Source organism: Oryzias melastigma, linkage group LG8 (assembly GCF_002922805.2).
Source record: "Oryzias melastigma strain HK-1 linkage group LG8, ASM292280v2, whole genome shotgun sequence".
In the NCBI taxonomy this organism is placed as follows: Eukaryota; Metazoa; Chordata; class Actinopteri; order Beloniformes; family Adrianichthyidae; genus Oryzias; species Oryzias melastigma.
Genome location: NC_050519.1, coordinates 8,692,259 through 8,710,588, shown reverse-complemented (window position 1 = coordinate 8,710,588; position 18,330 = coordinate 8,692,259). Strand labels below are relative to the sequence as shown.

The following is an 18,330-nucleotide window of genomic DNA, read 5'->3' as shown; positions in this document are numbered from 1 at the left end:
ACGCAAATTTCTAATGAGCTACTGCCGCTCTGCAGAAACGATGTCCAATAAAACAACACAGGGTTTTTGAATGTGGCTAAAAAAACGCACAATCATAATTAAAAGACCAATGGGAACTCTTTGAAAATAGTTCAAAAGATGATCAGATCTTAAAATCTGTTAAAATCACTTTTTAGCAATCTATTTTTTTAACATTTTTTTTACTCTCATTTAGCTTTTAGACATTTTTCAGCCTATTTTGCACCAAGCTACTTCTTTTTCTTGGAATAAAATCACATCAGCTACCAAAAAAACAAAAAAAACTGTATTCTGAACTAAAAATAAACTTTTACTATCAAAATGTCTTAAATAGAATTATAGAAATCAAATAATCACAGATTTAAAAAAAAAAAATGTCATATTTCTAACTACTCACCATGAAGGCTGGGCGTGTTTGGATGAACACAGAGTTGATATCCTGGCAATAGTAAATGTTTTTTAGACCATTTAGGTAAAATTAAATAAGTCCTCTCATGGCACACATATCAAAACACAGTTTTAAAATATGCACTAAAAGATTTAGAAGAAATTACCTTTAGCATCATCCAAACAGGGCCACGTCACAAATTATTTTTTTATTTAAATGCATCTACAGTGAAAAGGTATAAATATTTATAAAGCAGGTAACCTGATCTCTCTTTTAATGGGTTGGTAACCAACTTTTTTTTTCTTTTTTTTTTTTTTTTACCTCTAGATAGTCGATCCACTGGCTCGTGGGAGAGCCTTTCGAATGGTGGAAGAGGTGGATGGCTACAGCGTGCCTCAAACCCCCATCACGCCCGGGGCTGCCTCGCTTTGCTCCTTTACCAGCTCTCGCTCAGGTCTCAACCGGCTGCCGCGGCGGCGTAAGCGGGAATCTGTGGCAAAAATGAGCTTCAGGGCCGCAGCTGCGCTTGTTAAAGTGAGTGGCTGGAGTATCATGTGGGAAAAAAATGAACAAAATAATCATTTTTAAGGAGGTGGGGTTTCTGCGAAGGTAAATGTTTGCAATAACTGCTCCTATCTGCTCTTCAGGGGAGGTCGTTTCGGGAAAGTACCCTGAAACGGGCGCAGAGAAGAAGCTTCACCCCTGCCAGCTTCATGGAGGAGGATGTGATCGACTTTCCAGATGAGCTCGACACATCCTTCTTTGCCAGAGTACGAAGCCACAACCTCTCCTCTTCTTTGCATATTCACTCATTGACGCACATTTATGGATCCAACAAAACCAAAATGTCTGCATCTATCCTCATTTCCTGCGTTTGTAGGATATTTTGATGCAGGAGGAGCTGTCCACGTATGCAGACGAGGTGTTTGAGTCTCCATCTGAAGCCGTCATCAAAGAGGCAGCCTCTAGCAGCAAGAAGGATGAGACGGAGCTGACAGGCAGCGCCCTAGATAAGACCGAGCTGGAGAGAAGTCACCTCATGCTGTGAGTGTGTGCGGCTGCAGCGATAAGCCCCTTCAGAACGGCAATTCTCCCCAAAGAATCTGGTGGAAATGCAACTGTGCCATGTTTGATTTTCTGGCCTCTTGGGATTTTTGTGTCTCGTTTTCTAGCGGACACATCATCCAACCAAAGAAACAATTCCTAAATGTCAAGGGTGTCGAACTCAATCCCACAGGGGGCCAAAATCCAAAGCACACCTTAGGTCGTTGGCCGAACAGGATAAACATTTATTGAACACTCTAAAACTAAATTTTTAAAACTTCAAAACCGTAACTTTTGGACATAATTATGAACTAGATATATGGCATTATCTCTGATAATGCTAGGGGAAATGCTGTAAGCTAAATGTGGCCACTGAAGGAGCTAGTGCTGATAGCGTAAAATGCTGAAATTGATAGCTAAAAACAGTGAAGCTAACAGCTGAAAATGCTGAAGCTGATAACCAGCTAAAATATTAGCTAAATGCTAAATTAGCCTAGAAAAACAAACAAACAAAAAAAAACTTTGGTTGGCCTAAACTGCTAGTATGTAGCTGAAAAAAATAGCTAAACTTCAAAATAGCCTAAAAAATGAAAAAAAGAGCTTAAATTAGCCCAAACAGCTAGCGTTTAAATATTAGCCTAACTAAAAAAAAAACTAAATTAGCCAAAATAGCTAACATGTAGCTGAAAAAAATAGGTAAACTTCAAAATAGCCAAAAAAAAAAACTGAAAAAAGAGTCTAAATTAGCCCAAACAGCTAACGTGTCAATATTAGCCTAACTAAAAAAAATTGCCAAAATAGCTAACATGTAGCTGAAATATTTGCCAAACTCCAAAACAGCCAAAAAAATCTTAGTTGATGCAAAATAGTCCAAAAAACTAGCAGAATGCCAATTTTAAAAATGTTATAACTGTACCTTTTTAACATAATTATGAATAATAAAAAGTCAGAAATATTATTCCAGAATAAATCACCTTAAACCTTAAATAACTTTTAGTATTTTACTCTCCATAAAAATATATTTTGTCAAATTTATACAAGTTAGAAATGAGCGCAAGATAACATAGGACAACTTCTAACAATAAAATAAAATTATCTGGAGGGCCGAATAGAATTACCTGGGGGGCCGGATCCGGCCCCCGGGCCTCGACTTTGACACATGTGCTATATGTGTATATTTATAAACTGTTAATAATAGGTGGTAAAATGCAAGCAAAAAAATAAATTAAAATGTGAATTAAATATTTTTTAATGATTATCTTGTGTTTTTTAATATATTTTATTATTCCATCCTCTGTTTACATTAATTTTCTTATGTTTCTCATCTCCGATATGTCCTCCAGACCTCTGGAGAGAGGGTGGCGTAAAACCAAAGAGGGAACTCCAGGTCCGCCGAAGGTGCCGCTGCGTCAGGAGGTGGTGAGCGTGAACGGACAGCGGCGTGGGCAACGCATCGTCGTTCCCGTCAAGAAGCTTTTCGCCCGCGAGAAGAGGCCTTACGGGTTGGGGATGGTTGGAAAGCTGACGAACCGCACGTATCGCAAACGCATCGACAGCTACGTCAAAAGGCAGATTGAAGATATGGATGACCACAGGTGCAGCACTGGATCAGTTTTTTTCAAATTTGCTAATTTTTCTCCTTTTTAGACATGTTTTTTGCTGTCTTTTAGGCCTTTTTTCACATACTGGATCACCTTTGTCCATTTACTTATCACTATCCTGGCTGTATGCATCTATGGCATTGCGCCTGTAGGCTTTTCCCAGCACGAGACAGTTGATTCTGTGAGTTCTACTTCAGATGTAATGAGTATCTTTCTGTTTTTTTTTTTATATCACTTACATTTTTCTGTACCTCTTCTCACGTAGGTTTTAAGAAACAAAGGTGTGTATGAAAACGTCAAGTTTGTTCAGCAGGAGAACTTCTGGATCGGGCCGAGTTCAGTAAGTTCAGCCTCTATGCTTTGACAAGAAAAAGAGGCCCACAAGTGTCTAAATGTTGAAATCTTGTGCCTGTTAGGAAGCCCTGATCCACTTGGGGGCCAAATATTCTCCATGCATGAGACAAGACAAACAGGTGCACCATCTTATCGGGGAAAAGAGAGCAATCGAGCGCAACTCGGCGTGCTGCGTTCGGAACGATCGCTCTGGATGTGTCCAAACCACAGAGGAGGAATGCTCGGTCTGTAGCTTTTTTTTCCCCATTTTTTATCTATTTCAATTTTCTTATTCATTCAAATGTATAAAGAGAAGCTGAGAGAGACTGATGTGCCCTGTGTGTGTGTGTGCAGAGCACTCTGGCTGTGTGGGTGAAGTGGCCGCAACATTCCAGCACGCCTAAGCTTCATGGTAAAGAGAGGCAGTATGGCTCCGTGTGCCATCAGGATCCAAGGTAAAACATGTTTTAACAAAAATAATACTCCTGTCTAAAAAAGAAGCTTATTTTAGTTTATTTAAAAGTAAAACTTTCTTAAATTATTCTTAAAAAGTTCAGTTTCATATAAAAAATGAGTTAAAAACTGAAATAATCTTTCTCTTTTTCCGTTTAAAGGAAATCCATATTTTTCTTTTTTAAGATTCTAATAAAACCTAGAACTTTAGTTTTCCTTCTTCTGTAGAAACATTTTGTTTTGTAGCTGTCAATCAAAGAATTAAAAGTCACCAATTTCTTTAAAAATATATAACTCAATGATGTCTCTAATCAAAAAAAGAGACATTAATCTTACTAAAGCATATATTTCTGCTGAATGAACTGTGACAGGTTTTCTTGAGTAACAGGCCTCCTGATGAACTGACCTCAAATTAAAATAACAGAAGTTGAAGGTTTTGCCTGTTGGTTGTTGAAAGCAGTTTCTTTGTGTGTGTGTTTGTAGAATATGTCTGGAGCCTGCCTCTGGGCCTCCGCACGAGTGGCCGGATGATATCACCAAGTGGCCAGTACGTTTGTTTGGTTTTTTTGTCCTTTGAAGCCCAATTCTCATTTGATCCACTTTATTTTTTTATTTAAATTTCTGTACATTGCAGCTTTTTTATTTATTTATTTTATTTGAAATGTTAAAATTGAATTACTTCAAAAGTCATACTTGTGCAAACTCTTTAAATAGTCACATGAATGGGTAAATGAATAAATTAAATTAAATCATAACGCCAACATCTTCAGACTGCTGTTTTTCTGTGGTGGCCTTTAGATTTGTACCAGGTACAACACGGGTAACCACACCAACATGCCTCACATAGACTGCACCATCATGGGCCGGCCCTGCTGCATTGGAACCAAAGGAAGGTGAGCAAAGCTCACTTTTATTTTGCAGAATCTTTTTAACTTTCTATTTAAAAAAAAACGGTTTCTAGATGAAGTTTACTTCCTGTGTGGTGTTTGGTTCATATATAGGTGTGAGATCACATCCCGTGAATATTGTGACTTCATGAAGGGCTACTTTCACGAGGAGGCGACCCTTTGCTCGCAAGTAAGCAGCTCCACCCAAACTGTGTTGGTTTTCACTCTTAAATAAAAATAAAGAAAGGTGTGATTTTGTCGAGGTGCTTCATAGAAGAAAAGTGAAGAATTTAAAAAATACAATGACTGTCGTCTCATTGATGATTTGTTTTCTCTCAGGTGCACTGCATGGATGATGTCTGTGGACTTTTGCCTTTCCTGAATCCTGAGATCCCAGATCAGTTTTACAGACTCTGGCTCTCGCTTTTCCTGCACGCTGGGTAAGTCGGAAAGTCTTATGTACTAAAATTAACATTGTGGTTTTGGCTGTAAACATTGCTTTAAAGGAGTTTTACCGTCATTCAATAAAATAAAAAATATCTATAAAGTAACTCCTCTCCATCTTTTGGGACCACAGTCAGTTTTACACCAGTTTGCATGAACTGTATGAGGCAACATATTGAAAGAGTTAATTCATTTTAGCTTAAAGCAATCGACTCGAGTTTATATTTTCTGACGATGAGACAAATGTTGAAAAAATTACGTTTTTTTTCATTGTGGTTATTAGTTTTTTGCAGCTCTTTAGGAAAGGTTACTTAGCCAGGAGCTGTTGTTACTTTAAGCTGATGCTCTGAGCAGCAAAGTGAAAAAAAGACGTGAAACACACAAAATACACATTTTAATACTTGATTTTGATCATATGAAGCTACTTTTTTTTGTTGTTTTGTTGCTGTTAGCCACTGTTTATGTCTATTAAAATCTTGCTTTTGCATCTGCAGCTTGATACTGCTGATCTGTTTTTTGTTTTTTTTGCTTGCAGTTTCATTTGATTTCTTTTTTCCATTTTGCATCTCAAAAATCCACTGACAAAAATATGTTTTTGGTGTTTTTTGACATGTTCTCGTGGAAATTTTCAGATGATGGTGGACTTTTGTGTATAATTCACGCCTAAATTGGCATTTCTGAGTATTTCAACCATTGTGAATCAGGAGCAGATGAAAAAATCTAATTTAGAAAAGATAGTATTTATGGCGTTAAAAAAATTTTTTAAAAAAACTCTGGGTGGGCAATAAGCTTCCTGCTCCACCCCATTCTGATCCATCCACTTGCAGACAAAAAATCTGTAAGAAATCTTTCTGGAAAACCAGCAGGACGCCGGCCCTCGAGGCCTGGAGTTTGACACTCGTGGTGTAAACAGATGGATGATGGGAAGGGAGGCGGGGTTGCCCCTCAACAACAGTCAAGAGGCACAACTCAGAGGCAATTTTTTTGAAGAAATTGTGTTTTATATATATATATATATATATATTTTTTTTTTTTTATTAAAAACACGATGATCATAATTAAAAGATGACTGGGAATACTTTTGAATTAGATCAAAACATGACTTTAAAATGGTAACTTTCACATAAAATGGAAAACTACTTATAGAATCATCTCGTGCTTTATTAATATTGAAGTTGTTTAAAATAAGAACAATTAGGAGTGCAACATTATTATTTATTTGCTGTTAAGCGTCATAACCAGTGGCTGAGACTCTACTTACTGACTATTTTTACAGTACATTCAAACACTGTTTAACTGCATAAGGCTTTCATGTTTTATTCTGGGTCAGTTTAGACTCATCACTTGTCAGTCAGCACAAAGACCTGACCTCGCCGCTAAGAAGAAAACCTCTTCATCTTCACGTTCCGTCAAATCTCTCACGAGTAATTAAGCGAAGTGCCCTCGCTTCATGAACTCATTAAGCCGCAGTGAGATGGGAGTGATTGTGTTGTTCTCAGTAGGCTGTTGAGGGGTTTGCCTCTTCTGAACAGAAGGATTATCTTGTCAACACGTGCTGCTCAGCACCCACCGTGTTTCTTGCCCTTCCAGGATCCTTCACTGCCTGGTGTCCGTGGTTTTCCAAATGACCATCTTGAGGGATCTGGAGAAACTGGCAGGCTGGCTTCGAATTTCAATCATTTACATCCTCAGCGGCATCACTGGCAACTTGGCGTCTGCCATCTTCCTGCCCTACAGAGCAGAGGTGATCATCTGCAAAAATATAGTCATTTCTGAGGATGTGGTGTTTATAGATTTAATGGGGCTTCCTGTTTTCTCTGTCAGGTGGGTCCAGCAGGTTCCCAGTTTGGCATCCTGGCCTGCCTGTTCGTGGAGCTGTTCCAGAGCTGGCAGATTTTGGCCGAGCCCTGGAGGGCCTTCATCAAGCTGCTGTGTGTCGTCATCTTTCTGTTCATCTTCGGCCTGTTGCCTTGGATTGACAACTTTGCCCACATATGCGGATTCATCTCCGGCTTCTTCCTGTCCTTCGCCTTCCTGCCGTACATCAGCTTCGGCCGCATGGACCTGTACCGCAAACGCTGCCAGATCATCGTCTTCCTGCTGGTGTTTGTCGGCCTCTTCTCCGGCCTTGTGGTGCTCTTCTACGTCTACCCCATCCAGTGCGACTGGTGCGAGCTGCTCACGTGCATCCCCTTCACAGACAAATTCTGTGAGAAGTATGACCTGAACGCTCACCTGCACTGAGGCGCGATCAGACTCTGTGGAGGACCGCCGTCCCCCTTTCTGTGAACTAATATGTTTGTGTTCTTTTACTTCCTTTCCTTACCATTCAGCAGCAGTCGTGAGTGAAACCGATCGAAGGCACCTCAGAAACTCATCAAAGCACCCAGCAGCCCTTTACAAGAGAGGCGATTGCTGTTACAGAGACAGAAAAAAAAGGACCATTTTCTACGTTCACTGTCCAGATGTAGATTTTATTATTCAGGCAACTTCGCAGAAAAAGCAGGAAGAACAATATCAATGCCTTTGGTGCCTTTACGTAAAATGTACCAACTACTGCCATATTTTTGTTACAATATGCTGAGCACTCGAATGTTTCCGTTTATTCGTTTTATTGCTTCTGAAGAAGTGATTCTTGTTTTTAACACGGTAGTGTTTTAGCTACCTGTCTACACACGTGTAACTGAAAACAACAGTAAAAAAAAACAAAGAAAAGAATCTGTCTCCTACTTGTTTTTTTCTTAATTGCAAGAACAAAAATGTGAAGCAGAAATGGTAAAAAGCAAGAGGTTCACTAAAGTGGTCCTCACAGATGTCGCTCCTCGTCGGTGGCTCTGACAGAACGTGCGGCGTCTGCCGTTTATCTTTTGTGTCCGTGTCACAGGTGAATAACTGAAGCAGATTAGCAGCCGCTGTTCCGCCTTGCATATGCCTGCCCGCCCAGCGTGTACTCCATCTCTTGAAACTGCATGTTGGACACTGAGATTTCCGACGGGCCCTTCTCCTTGAAGCCCGCCTTGAGGTAAAAAGGCACCAGGAAGTCCTCGCAGATCAGCAAAGCGCGACGGAGGCCCGGCATGCAGCGGAGGTACTGCAAGTAGCGCCACAAGAGGATGGAGCCCTTCCCTTGCTGCCGACAGTGCCGGTGCACAGACAGCACATGGATGTGCACGGTGGGAGTGTCTGGGACATGCTGAGTCATGGCCTTCTGCGGGATGGAGATTAGATGGAGCAATTATTGATATGGAAACTTGCAGAAATAACAATTGGAGGGGAATACGCAGGTCTCCGTGCTGGGCGGCTTTAATACCTGTGAAAGCCTTTCCTTGTCCCAGCCGGAGCCGATGATGAAAGCCACCAGCTGTCCCTCTTCAAACCAACCCAGGGACAGCTCGGGGCACTGACCCAGGAAATTAAGCACTTCATCCAGAGTGAGTGGACACTCTCCAGATACAGAAACAAAGGCTGGAAGGCATTTCAAAGAAAATAGCATCAACCGAAGAATAATGTGGAAAAACATGCCGAATAAAAGATAAAACATGACAAATTTGATACATTTTCGGACAAAAAAATTAAAAAATCCACACTTGCCTTCTCGTTCGATTTCAAACACGCTGATGGCGTCCTGTGGTGTGAGGTTTCTGAACTCGCTGGCGGGGAGCGTGTGCCGCCTCTGCTGCAGGGGGCTCACGACTCTGACGGGCGCCCTCAGAAAGAAAGGCTTGAGGAAAGGCGAGCCGCTGACCTTCTGTGTCATGATACCGACACCACAAATACACACAAAGCTCAAACTGTTTTGGGAGTTTTTTTTTCCTGCCTCCTATATTTTTTCCAAACTTTTGCAGTAAAAACGGTGTGAAATCCCGCCAACCAAATCTCTCCTGATAAGTTCACCCCGTCTGTAGTCTAGATCATCTCAGTAGATGTGAAGCTGACCTTCGAGTCCCTCTTGTCGTCTCCTCCTCCTCCTTTCCAGCTGATCTCTTAATACAAAGTAGCTGGATAGCTCGCTGTGCACGTGTCTGTAAATCCTACAGTTTTACTCCTTGTTCTTATTGTATTTTCCACGAGTTTTATAAGATAAGGGTCGTTCGTTTTAAAAAGCACACTATTCACACTCAAAAATTCAAAGTGCTTTATGGAAAAAAGCATAAAATTTACAGGTAAAACACGAACATTTTAAATTATGAGATTTTATAGCCCTATTAAGAAGTTAGAAATACTAGTAAAGAAGAAAAAGATGTAAATACAAAATCTTTTTCGTATTTGCATCTTTTTGGCCAAACATAAAAAAAATAAAAAAAAAAATAAAAATCCTCTGAAATGTGATTATTCTAGATTTAAAAAGCTTTTTTTTTAACACATGCCCACTCCACCCAACTTATGTAATTATTAACAATGTCTTTTTAGGGATACGTGGTTGTGGAGATCAAGGCCATGTGGGCTAATTTAGCTGCACAGAGTGAGGAGGGAGATTTGGGTGGATTGTTGCCGGGATGATTTCATGTCTCTAAGAGATTTAGGACGAACTAATTAGACGAGAGAGCACTTACTTTTACTGTCCTGAGGTAAACCTGTTTACACAAGCTCGCCTGACTGTCATTTTAAATAGACCCTTTGGAAAGATTTACATTTATAAAGATATAATCTTTTTCTTTTATTTTGATCAACATTTTCTACCTGGGTGTGTTTATTTTGGGTGGGTCAACTGTTTTGACCCCAATCATTTTTAACATAGTTTTAAGAGATCGGATCGAATTATTTCACGGATTATCGTCTTTTTTTTATTATTTTATTTTTAGAGCTGTGAGTGAGGGATGAATGGGGGGAAATCTGATTTATAAGCTGTCAGCTGCGTCAGCTGGACAGCTGGCCGAATCACAAATACAAGAACATCTTTGGGTCATCGGATGGTGAACGAGCGTGGCTGTCCCGAGGTGACGTGGCCTTTTGTGAACTGGAAAAATGAGAAGCAGTTTCCCCCGAATGTGTTGCAAATTAAACCAAGCCTTGAAATGTGACATTACACGTTCAGTTAAATAAAAAGAACTTATGATAGATACAGATATATATTAAAAAAATCACTCGAGCACTGGGAATAACAACATTTGAAAACCACAAACAAGAATATGTTGGCAAAAAGTTTTAAAATCAATTGGGAGATAAATAATCTTAAATAAATTTTCTTCCTGTCTAATTTACCTTTATATGAACATAAAAAAGACATCCGATCACAAACTCACTTCTTGGGTCAATTAGAATTGGCTGTAGGTGAACCACAGTGAAAGATGTGTTTTGTAAGTACTAAACATAACGCTTTAATATCCGCACAATACCTGAATAAATTAATTTGACACACTTTTATCAACCACAAAGAACAAAACGGTCTAAAAAAACCCAAAAATGTCAAATTTTTATGTTTGAAGCTGTTATGCCTTATCTATTTTTTGTTGGTTAAAAGTTACATACACCCAAGACATGTCAGAATTAAAATACACAAATAAATAAATATGATGACATTTAAAAAATAAAAGAAAAAGTGACGGTAAGGAAAAAAAGATATCCTGTTAAAAAGGATTTTCATTTAGTTTTAAATGCCAAATGAACAGTAGTTGTATCCAATAAGGTGATGTGTTAGGGATGCATGGTCTCTAGCTGTACAGCAAAAAGACCTTTGTTCAAATCCCGGCTGGGACTTTTCTGTTTGGATGATTTCCATGTATGTGTGGATTTTCTTCCTCCTATGACCCCAGAACATGTTTCATAGGTTTATTAATGACTCTAAATTGTCCCCATGACGGACTAGCAACCTGTGTAGGGTGTCCTCTGCCTTTGCCAAACTATAGTAAGGATAGGCTCCAGCAACGCCGAAAGAGATTCTGGAGGTTAAGAAGTTGGATAGATGTATCGCCGCAAAATTAGTTGAATCTTTTATGTATGGATTTGAGGCTCATGTATTGAGATGTGTCAAATTATGTGATGAAAATGCACACTTTTAATTTAAAACCATGTTTTAACACATTAAATCCAATTTTTTTATGTCTTTTACAAGAAAGTTTCAGGGAGAACTGAAATCTTGTCAAATTTTACACCAGTTTGCACCTCATAGTGTGAATATCTGCACAAGAATTGCATTGTATTTGTGCTTTCCATGCATTTTCTGATGCTGACTTTTTATTTATTTATTTTTGATTAAAGAGACTTTTAATAATAGTCTCCACTGACACTGAGACAAAGTGATTCAAAGTCTGGTTGGGATAATGAATGTTTCTTTATTGTTATACACATGCTTCTATACACAGAGAGACGGCGAGAAGGACACCACCTACTGAGGAGTTATCCTGGATACCAGGTCGACAGTGGTCAGAACAGGAAGGCACAGTGTCGAGTTGAAATGGCACAGAAAAGGAGGCGCGGGGGGAAAAAAGACAAAGAAAAGCAGCAGTATTTAAAAGCAGAGAGGGGGAGGTCTCAACTCACAAGCAAAGCATTCGCAAGCCCGTTCGATACAAACTCTGCAGCTTTCTTTCAGTAACACAAACATTACAAGATTGCACCTGAACCTAGATACTGACATTAAATGCATCACTTTTAAGTCGTTGTAGCGACGGCATTACAAAAAAAACAAAACAAAAAAAAGCTCTGTACATGGGCGTCAGAAGCCGTTTATGGGCTTTTGTAAGAACACTAATGCCCGTTGCAACGAGCAGGCAGCCATATTATTTCAAGGCACATGGATCTATATGCAGGTGCTACACATAAAAGACCAAACTAGATAAAGCTGCTGTGCCCATACGAATGCGACCCCCAACTTTACAGCTACGTTGTAAGCTAACAGCTGTTCCTGCAACAAAAAAAAAATGAAAAAAACTGGACAAACTCGCTCGCTGTGCTGCTTTTGAGAAGCATCTAGAAGCTGGTTTCAGGCTTCAGCGATCTTTGATTTCAGCTGTTAGAATGGTCATAAAAATCTGAAATAATCTGCAAAGTTATAGTTACTTCATTACTAGTTTTTTCCTACATATTTTGCAAGTATACATTTCGTAAAAGCACAGGGTAGTTCTGGTAAATATCTTACATCATTTGAAATGGTTAAACGGACAATGTTTAAAACAGCAAAGAACTGCACAGAATTTCATCATACATACGTGTTAAAAGGAATGATTTAACAATAATGTTCAAAACTAACTCAAAAGGTGTTTTTTTTAGCTAATAAGAGCTAAAAAAGGCCTTTAACTTATACTTGTTTCACTACAGGATACAATATTTAACCACAAACTGCATTTATAAGTTATTTTGCTTTTAGTGTCAAGAAACGTATAAGGAAATGTAAAGTAAGTGTGCTTAAAAGCACCACCGTGTAAGGTAGTGGAATTAGGAGACAGCCGTCTGACGGACCGACTGACTGAGGCAAACGAATACAGAAGAAGAAGTTGATGAAATCTTAAGAAAACACATCGTTCTCAGTCCGACTACCAAAGTATCTTCACAGTCTTTCGACATGAACTCTGAAATAAATCAATAAGACTGTCCTCCAAAATCCAGAAAAACTTCCTCTTCTTTTCTGTTCTCATCCAATAAGATCAATCAGAGGGAGGAAATGTTAAGTGGGAGGAATGAGTGGGTTCCCGTTAGGGGTTCAGGTGTTCGTCTTCCATATGAAGGCTCATGGTGGGACACAGAAGAGGCTGGCTGGAGCAGTTTGTGCTCTGACTTTTCAGGCTTTCTGTCGACTCTGACGACCCTGAGGAGACACGTGGAGATGAGTGACCGGAGAAGCTGCTGCGACATCACTACAGCGGTCTAAAGAAACGAGCAGAGGAGCTCACAAAGAAGTAGAGCGGACAGGAAAGCCTACATACCAGTTATTCCTCCATACCAATAGAGCAGGAATCGGGACCTAGAGCTGCAAAAAGTGAGGCGATACAGAGAAGACAGGAGCTGAACAGAGGAGTGTTAGGAAACAAACAGCAGCAGTCTGGTTAGATGCAAAGCACAAGCAATCAGAGGCTGACAGCTGGATTAAAGAGAATGGAGATTTACCACCTAACCCAGGTAAATGAGGCGAAGGAAACAATAAAAATGTTACATTTTTAATTTTCTTTCATTCATAACAGAGTTTGAAATCGTTTACAGAGGAATGTTTGGTGCTAACGCGGTTTTCTCACCAGGAAGAGACAGATCGCCCGCCGGGTCGCTCTCTGCTTTGGTCAAGACGCAGCGCTCGCTGCTGCAGTCCTGCAGGATGTCTCCCCCAGAATGCATCCTGTCCTCTGGATCAACCAGAACAGCGAGACCGTCAAACGCATTCTCGAGTGTCTGTTTACCCAAACGAGAAAACCTACCGTCGTCTGGAGAAAGCGACTCCGCCGCGTCCTCCGTTGCCGTGGCCTGGAAGGAAAAAAACAGCAAAGTGGTTTAACGTTCTGTGGGTGGAGATCGAGTGCGTGGTCGAGAGGAGGCTTACGTCTGTGGGGGCGGGGCTGCTGGAGAGAAGGGTGTGCGGCTGAGCGTCCGACATCTCCGACAGCTTCTCCTCATCCTCCTCCTGGATGGGAGAAGAAGGTGATCGAAGGGTGCTGCAGAAAAGAAAAGAGCTTTATTCATGATAGATCCTTTCTTTTGATAAAACTACCCCGAATTTAAGGTAAAGTTTAAGCAAAATATAAAATAACCATAATAAAATCAAGTGAAAAAAATCTGGTTGCATTTCTGAAACTTTAACTTAATCGTTTTATTTTGATATTAAATCTAAATATACCTAAAGTTTAGGGGAATTTCCTAGTTTAGTTAAGGAATTTAAGGATAGAATTGCACTAAGATTAAATATCTAAATAATTTTTTAAAACTTCAATAAAAATTATACTATATAAGTCATTTCTATAGTTCCAGTGCGCAGGACCGGTATAGTGTTTTCTACAGTCTTGTCAATAAAGATTATCCCATTTAAAAACAATTGGCTGGTAAAAAATAAGGTGATTAAATAAAGTTAGTACAGGTTTTTATAAACAAGGAGGGAGCTACAACACACAGCTAAACAATGATGTTTAGCCAAAGTGTCTACAGACTTAAAAAGGTTAAATTTAAGACTTTACAGCATTTTTATAACCAATTTAAATCACATTTAAGACCTCATGTACAAAGAAAACGTCCTGTTAGAACAGCAGGCACACATTTATAGATACAGATAGTGTCAGAATAAAATGATAACCCACTCAGTCTGACAGTCTCCAATGCTAAAAAACCCACAACGATAAATGCTTTTGTTCCCATTCTTCAGGAAAACAATGTAATTTGCATCAAAAAGATTTTCATGACACATTTTTCCATAACTGTTTCAGAAAATTATTCTAGTGTTTTTCATCAAAATGTCATTTTTTGACCTTCCAAAATAGACTATTGAGGACTGTTTTTTATGCAGGTCAAGATGGAGTTCATGTTGGAATTTAAAAATAGAAAACTTAGATTTTTAGTGTTAGACTGGAAATGTATATTTATTATCACATTGACAGAACAACAGATGTTCAGACCTCCTCAATCAATATTAAAGAAAATACATTTATTTTTAAAGTAATCTACATTCAAGAGATTTTAGGGTCTGCAGCCTTTCTCAGAACTTTATTAACATAACGTACCTGTCAGGTGACTTGCTGACTTTGCCTTTCTGCAAACTTCCGTCACTCAAATGTTCTGGGGAGCTAAGCGGTCGACTATCTCCTCCCAGCCCTTCGGAGAAGTTGATTTCGTCGTACAGCGGAGCAGAAGGGATGGCAGGAGACACGGACCGCAGACCGTTCAGAGCCTCCAATAGAGAGATGGGTTCAAAACCAGGAGGAACAGAGTCTGAGCTCTACAGAGATCAAGATAAAAGATAATCACATCAAATGTGAGTACATTCATTTTAATTTGTATTTATTTTTTTGCAAGGTGTGCACACCGAGTGCTCGTCATGGTCCATAGTTTGAGCCAGAACAGGACTGAAAGACACCGGAGAAAGAGCTCCAGGCTTTTTCCTCACAGCTCTGATCTGCAGCAAGGCCCTAAAAGCTGCAAAAAATAAAAGAAAGACAGTTTCAGACCAGGAATATTTAAAATCATGAAGGTGGAGGGGTGAAGCTGGGAGCGTCTTACGCAGCCTGCAGATGGGACAGTTGTTGGCCTGGTAACGCAGAGTGTCTGCACAGGAGTTGCACAGACACAGGTGTCTGCAGGGAAGGATGAGTGTGTCTCGCAAGTCCGACAAACATACAACACACTCGTTGCTGTTGTCACTGTTCTCATCATCAGATGGCTAAAAAAAAAAGAAAAATACATCAACACCAACACTCAGATGTCCAACTTTGTTGGGTCAAAAACATGAATTTGTCCATTTTTACAGAACCTTGGTTTCTTGGTTGTTCTTGTTCTCAATCCCATAGATTTCCTGCAAGAGGTAGCTCACACGGTCCACCTAAAAAAAAAAAAAAAAAAAGTTTTTCAAAATAAAAGACTACTTCAAAGTGAAAGTGTTCAGATTTTGGTGTGCACATATTACAGTTTAAATACAAAAGATGAGCTGTTAAAAAAAGCTAAAGAGTCGATTTAAAGACTGTATCAGTCAAATGAAAAAACTGACTCAACTGCCTCATGACTAAAAACCACAAAAAAAATTCCCCCAAAACAAAAACTCCATTATTTTTCAGTTTTGAATAATGTTATGCACTCACAATCTGCTTCTGCTTCAGTGGCTTGACAGAAAAACTTCCATCAACATGCTGAAAAAAAAAAAAGAAAAGAAATCTTTGGTGAAACATTTGCTTGAAAGTTTCCCTGCTTTTAACATTATTAGGTTTTACATACCCTTTCAAAGGCTGCCAAAAGTACGTGAGCGTGTCCCAGACAATCTTGAAGAAAAAGAGCAACAGAATTAGAGCTGATGTATCTGATTTAGTGCAGCTGCTGTGAACTTACCGTCTCCTTCATCAACCACCGCCTGGATAACCATGGGAAACACTCCTCTGTCCAGGTCAAAGTTCAGCTACAAACAAAATCAAAAGATTTGGTTAATTGTCGGAACACATATGATTAGGAAGCAAATTCCAAACTTACATCTTCCTCTTTCCACTCGCTGAAATCTATTTTGAAAGATGGCATGGAGAACTGCTGGTTCACGCCCCGCTTGTAATGCACCGTTTCAGAAACCAGGGATGGATCTTTTGGAGTGTACCTGCCCATTAAAAAAGGAAATTAAATAAAATTACATTTAGGGCAAAAAAAAAAAAAGTCATGCATGTATGTTTCCAGGTTTTTAGATGAAAAAGATTTTAAAAGCTACATATACTTTCATCGCTAAATCTCTTTGTGCTTCAAACAGTATAAAAGAAAAACAACACAATCTGATAGAAAGTCGCTCTAGTCTTTCATCTTCCTCCAAGTCTTATCTGCCGTATCCATGGTGACAGCTTGTTGCTATGGACCCACTCTCTAGACTTTGCACTCCAATGCTTGAATCTCACTCCCCATAAACGCTTTTTTGGCACAGTTTTCTACAGTAACATGATGAAACTGTGTCCAGATGAATCTATGTGTGACTTGAGTGGAAATGTAGGCTGACGGGCAAAAAGATTAACCCGTTATTAGCTGAATTCTGACAGAAAGTTAAAGAACTAAAGGCAGGATGCAGTTTTGATGGATGTGTTGAAAGATTATGAAGTGATACGTACACAGGCATGCCATTGGAGAACTCCTCAAAGGCCTGACAGAAGAGGGTGATGGCGACCCGAGCGTCAGCATCAAAGGTGAACTCCACTCCGTATTGAACCTTTGGTTTTCCCCCGTCTTCCACCAAAGTGTCAGAGTCATCTTTGTATCTGGAATTTATTATTTTCAGAAAATTAATAGAAAGTTTTTTTTTTTTCATTTTTTCTTTAATTAGAGCAACCATTTTTCTTTTACCTGACTAAACGCAGAGAGTCCTTCCGAATATTCACCAAACTCCTCAGGGTTTTCACTGGTTCATGGGGAGCGGGCGTCACATATGGAAACTAATAAACAGCAGTATTATAGGCATCTTATGACAATTATCCTGCAATTTTTTTTTACCAAATGTATTTCTAAAATGACATTCAAAGCTATATTTAGATAAATCTGTGCTGATTTCAGGGGTAAAGAAACACCAGCTCTCTCTCACCTGCACTGGCCTATTTCCAAGAAAATTCAGGTCCATGTTTTCCCCAAAGAGGTATCCCTCTGGATGTGGTGTGTCAAACTTCTCCCCTCCCATGAAGAAGTGACTTGCAAAGTAATTCCCTTAAATAATAATAATAATAATAATAAAAGAGACGTTAAGACAAAAACAGACATGTAAGCTCCTTAGTTTAGGCACATTTTACAGCTTGATGATGTATATAGCGGTGCTGTTCCTCCTTTGAAAATAATAATGGTTTCAAATTTCTTGAAAAGGGCGGTGCTTGACATAATTGAAGAAAAAAAATGGGAACAAGTTCTCTCTTACATAAAAAAAAATGCTTAGGAAAATAACACTCCACGTTCTACTGAAACATCACTTCAAGATTTAGCTTCTGTGAAATAATAATCAATATTAAGCCGTCATTTACCAGATTTCGGAGGAAACCGATAGGCTGAATTAGCTTGAATATCGATGTCTTCAACACCAGCGATCCTGCGACTCAGAATAGACCCCATCTTCCTTCGCAAGATAGCAGATATTAGCTACGGCTAGCTAGTAGCTAACGGCGCGTCAGAAGCTCCAATTAGCTCTGACTTCAGTTAAGACCGCCGCCGCAACAAACCTCTTGTCAACCACCAACAAGATATTTGATTAATATAACATTTTGTTTGTAATGTCGGTGGCGAGGTTACAGAAAAAAAGATCGAAACTGACGACGGGCTGTTGTTTTGCCAGTGCTGAGCTAGCGTAGCAGGGAGTCGACTTGATTGGTTGTCTCCAAGGTTGAACGGAAGTACGGGGCGTTTGTTTTTGTTGAGGGGATGTCCGGAGGGCACACAAAAATGATACATATTATACATTAAAATTAAAATTAAATTAAATTGAGGCCGGTAAAAAAGTTTAAAGTTGAATACATTAAACGAGCTTGAAATTAAATCGATCTACTTTTTTTCTCGTCCCAGTTCGAGAATGTTCTAGTACAAATCTGATTTC

At 39.4% G+C, this 18,330-nt stretch overlaps 3 protein-coding genes across 6 annotated transcripts in view; 1 reads left to right on the top strand and 2 right to left on the bottom strand.

Annotated features, from left to right (window-relative positions):
• Nucleotides 1-7,886, top strand: part of rhbdf1a (rhomboid 5 homolog 1a (Drosophila)) — a 29,407-nt gene extending 21,521 nt beyond the window's left edge. For all 3 annotated transcript variants that reach the window (XM_036213202.1, XM_036213201.1, XM_024272265.2), the window contains 14 exons: nt 734-940; nt 1,054-1,176; nt 1,287-1,450; nt 2,794-3,045; nt 3,121-3,232; nt 3,317-3,391; nt 3,468-3,629; nt 3,739-3,839; nt 4,321-4,384; nt 4,636-4,730; nt 4,839-4,914; nt 5,064-5,164; nt 6,759-6,912; nt 6,993-7,886. In XM_036213202.1, coding sequence (XP_036069095.1) covers nt 734-940; nt 1,054-1,176; nt 1,287-1,450; nt 2,794-3,045; nt 3,121-3,232; nt 3,317-3,391; nt 3,468-3,629; nt 3,739-3,839; nt 4,321-4,384; nt 4,636-4,730; nt 4,839-4,914; nt 5,064-5,164; nt 6,759-6,912; nt 6,993-7,412 — 2,106 coding nt within the window. In that variant the 3' untranslated portion in view covers nt 7,413-7,886. The remainder of the gene's footprint in view (nt 1-733; nt 941-1,053; nt 1,177-1,286; nt 1,451-2,793; nt 3,046-3,120; nt 3,233-3,316; nt 3,392-3,467; nt 3,630-3,738; nt 3,840-4,320; nt 4,385-4,635; nt 4,731-4,838; nt 4,915-5,063; nt 5,165-6,758; nt 6,913-6,992) is intronic.
• Nucleotides 7,887-8,001: 115 nt separating this feature from the next.
• Nucleotides 8,002-10,291, bottom strand: aanat2 (arylalkylamine N-acetyltransferase 2). The gene is made up of 2 exons (XM_036213204.1): nt 8,479-10,291; nt 8,002-8,376 (listed from the first exon to the last, which is right to left on the bottom strand). The coding sequence occupies exons 1-2, from the start codon at nt 8,923-8,925 to the stop codon at nt 8,071-8,073; spliced, it is 753 nt and encodes a 250-aa protein (XP_036069097.1). The 5' UTR covers nt 8,926-10,291; the 3' UTR covers nt 8,002-8,070.
• A 1,129-nt stretch (nt 10,292-11,420) lies between these two features.
• Nucleotides 11,421-18,135, bottom strand: mgrn1b (mahogunin, ring finger 1b). 2 transcript variants are annotated; one of them, XM_024272271.2, is made up of 17 exons: nt 17,765-18,135; nt 17,338-17,456; nt 17,103-17,191; nt 16,871-17,017; nt 16,257-16,374; nt 16,119-16,185; nt 16,008-16,051; nt 15,875-15,922; nt 15,550-15,618; nt 15,300-15,459; nt 15,106-15,215; nt 14,804-15,018; nt 13,636-13,747; nt 13,514-13,559; nt 13,337-13,441; nt 13,031-13,074; nt 11,421-12,912 (listed from the first exon to the last, which is right to left on the bottom strand). In XM_024272271.2, the coding sequence occupies exons 1-16, from the start codon at nt 17,850-17,852 to the stop codon at nt 13,034-13,036; spliced, it is 1,578 nt and encodes a 525-aa protein (XP_024128039.1). In that variant the 5' UTR covers nt 17,853-18,135; the 3' UTR covers nt 11,421-12,912; nt 13,031-13,033. The 2 variants fall into 2 exon arrangements, with proteins under 2 accessions (XP_024128039.1, XP_024128038.1); XM_024272270.2 differs by lacking the exon at nt 13,031-13,074.
• Nucleotides 18,136-18,330: the final 195 nt, after the last annotated feature.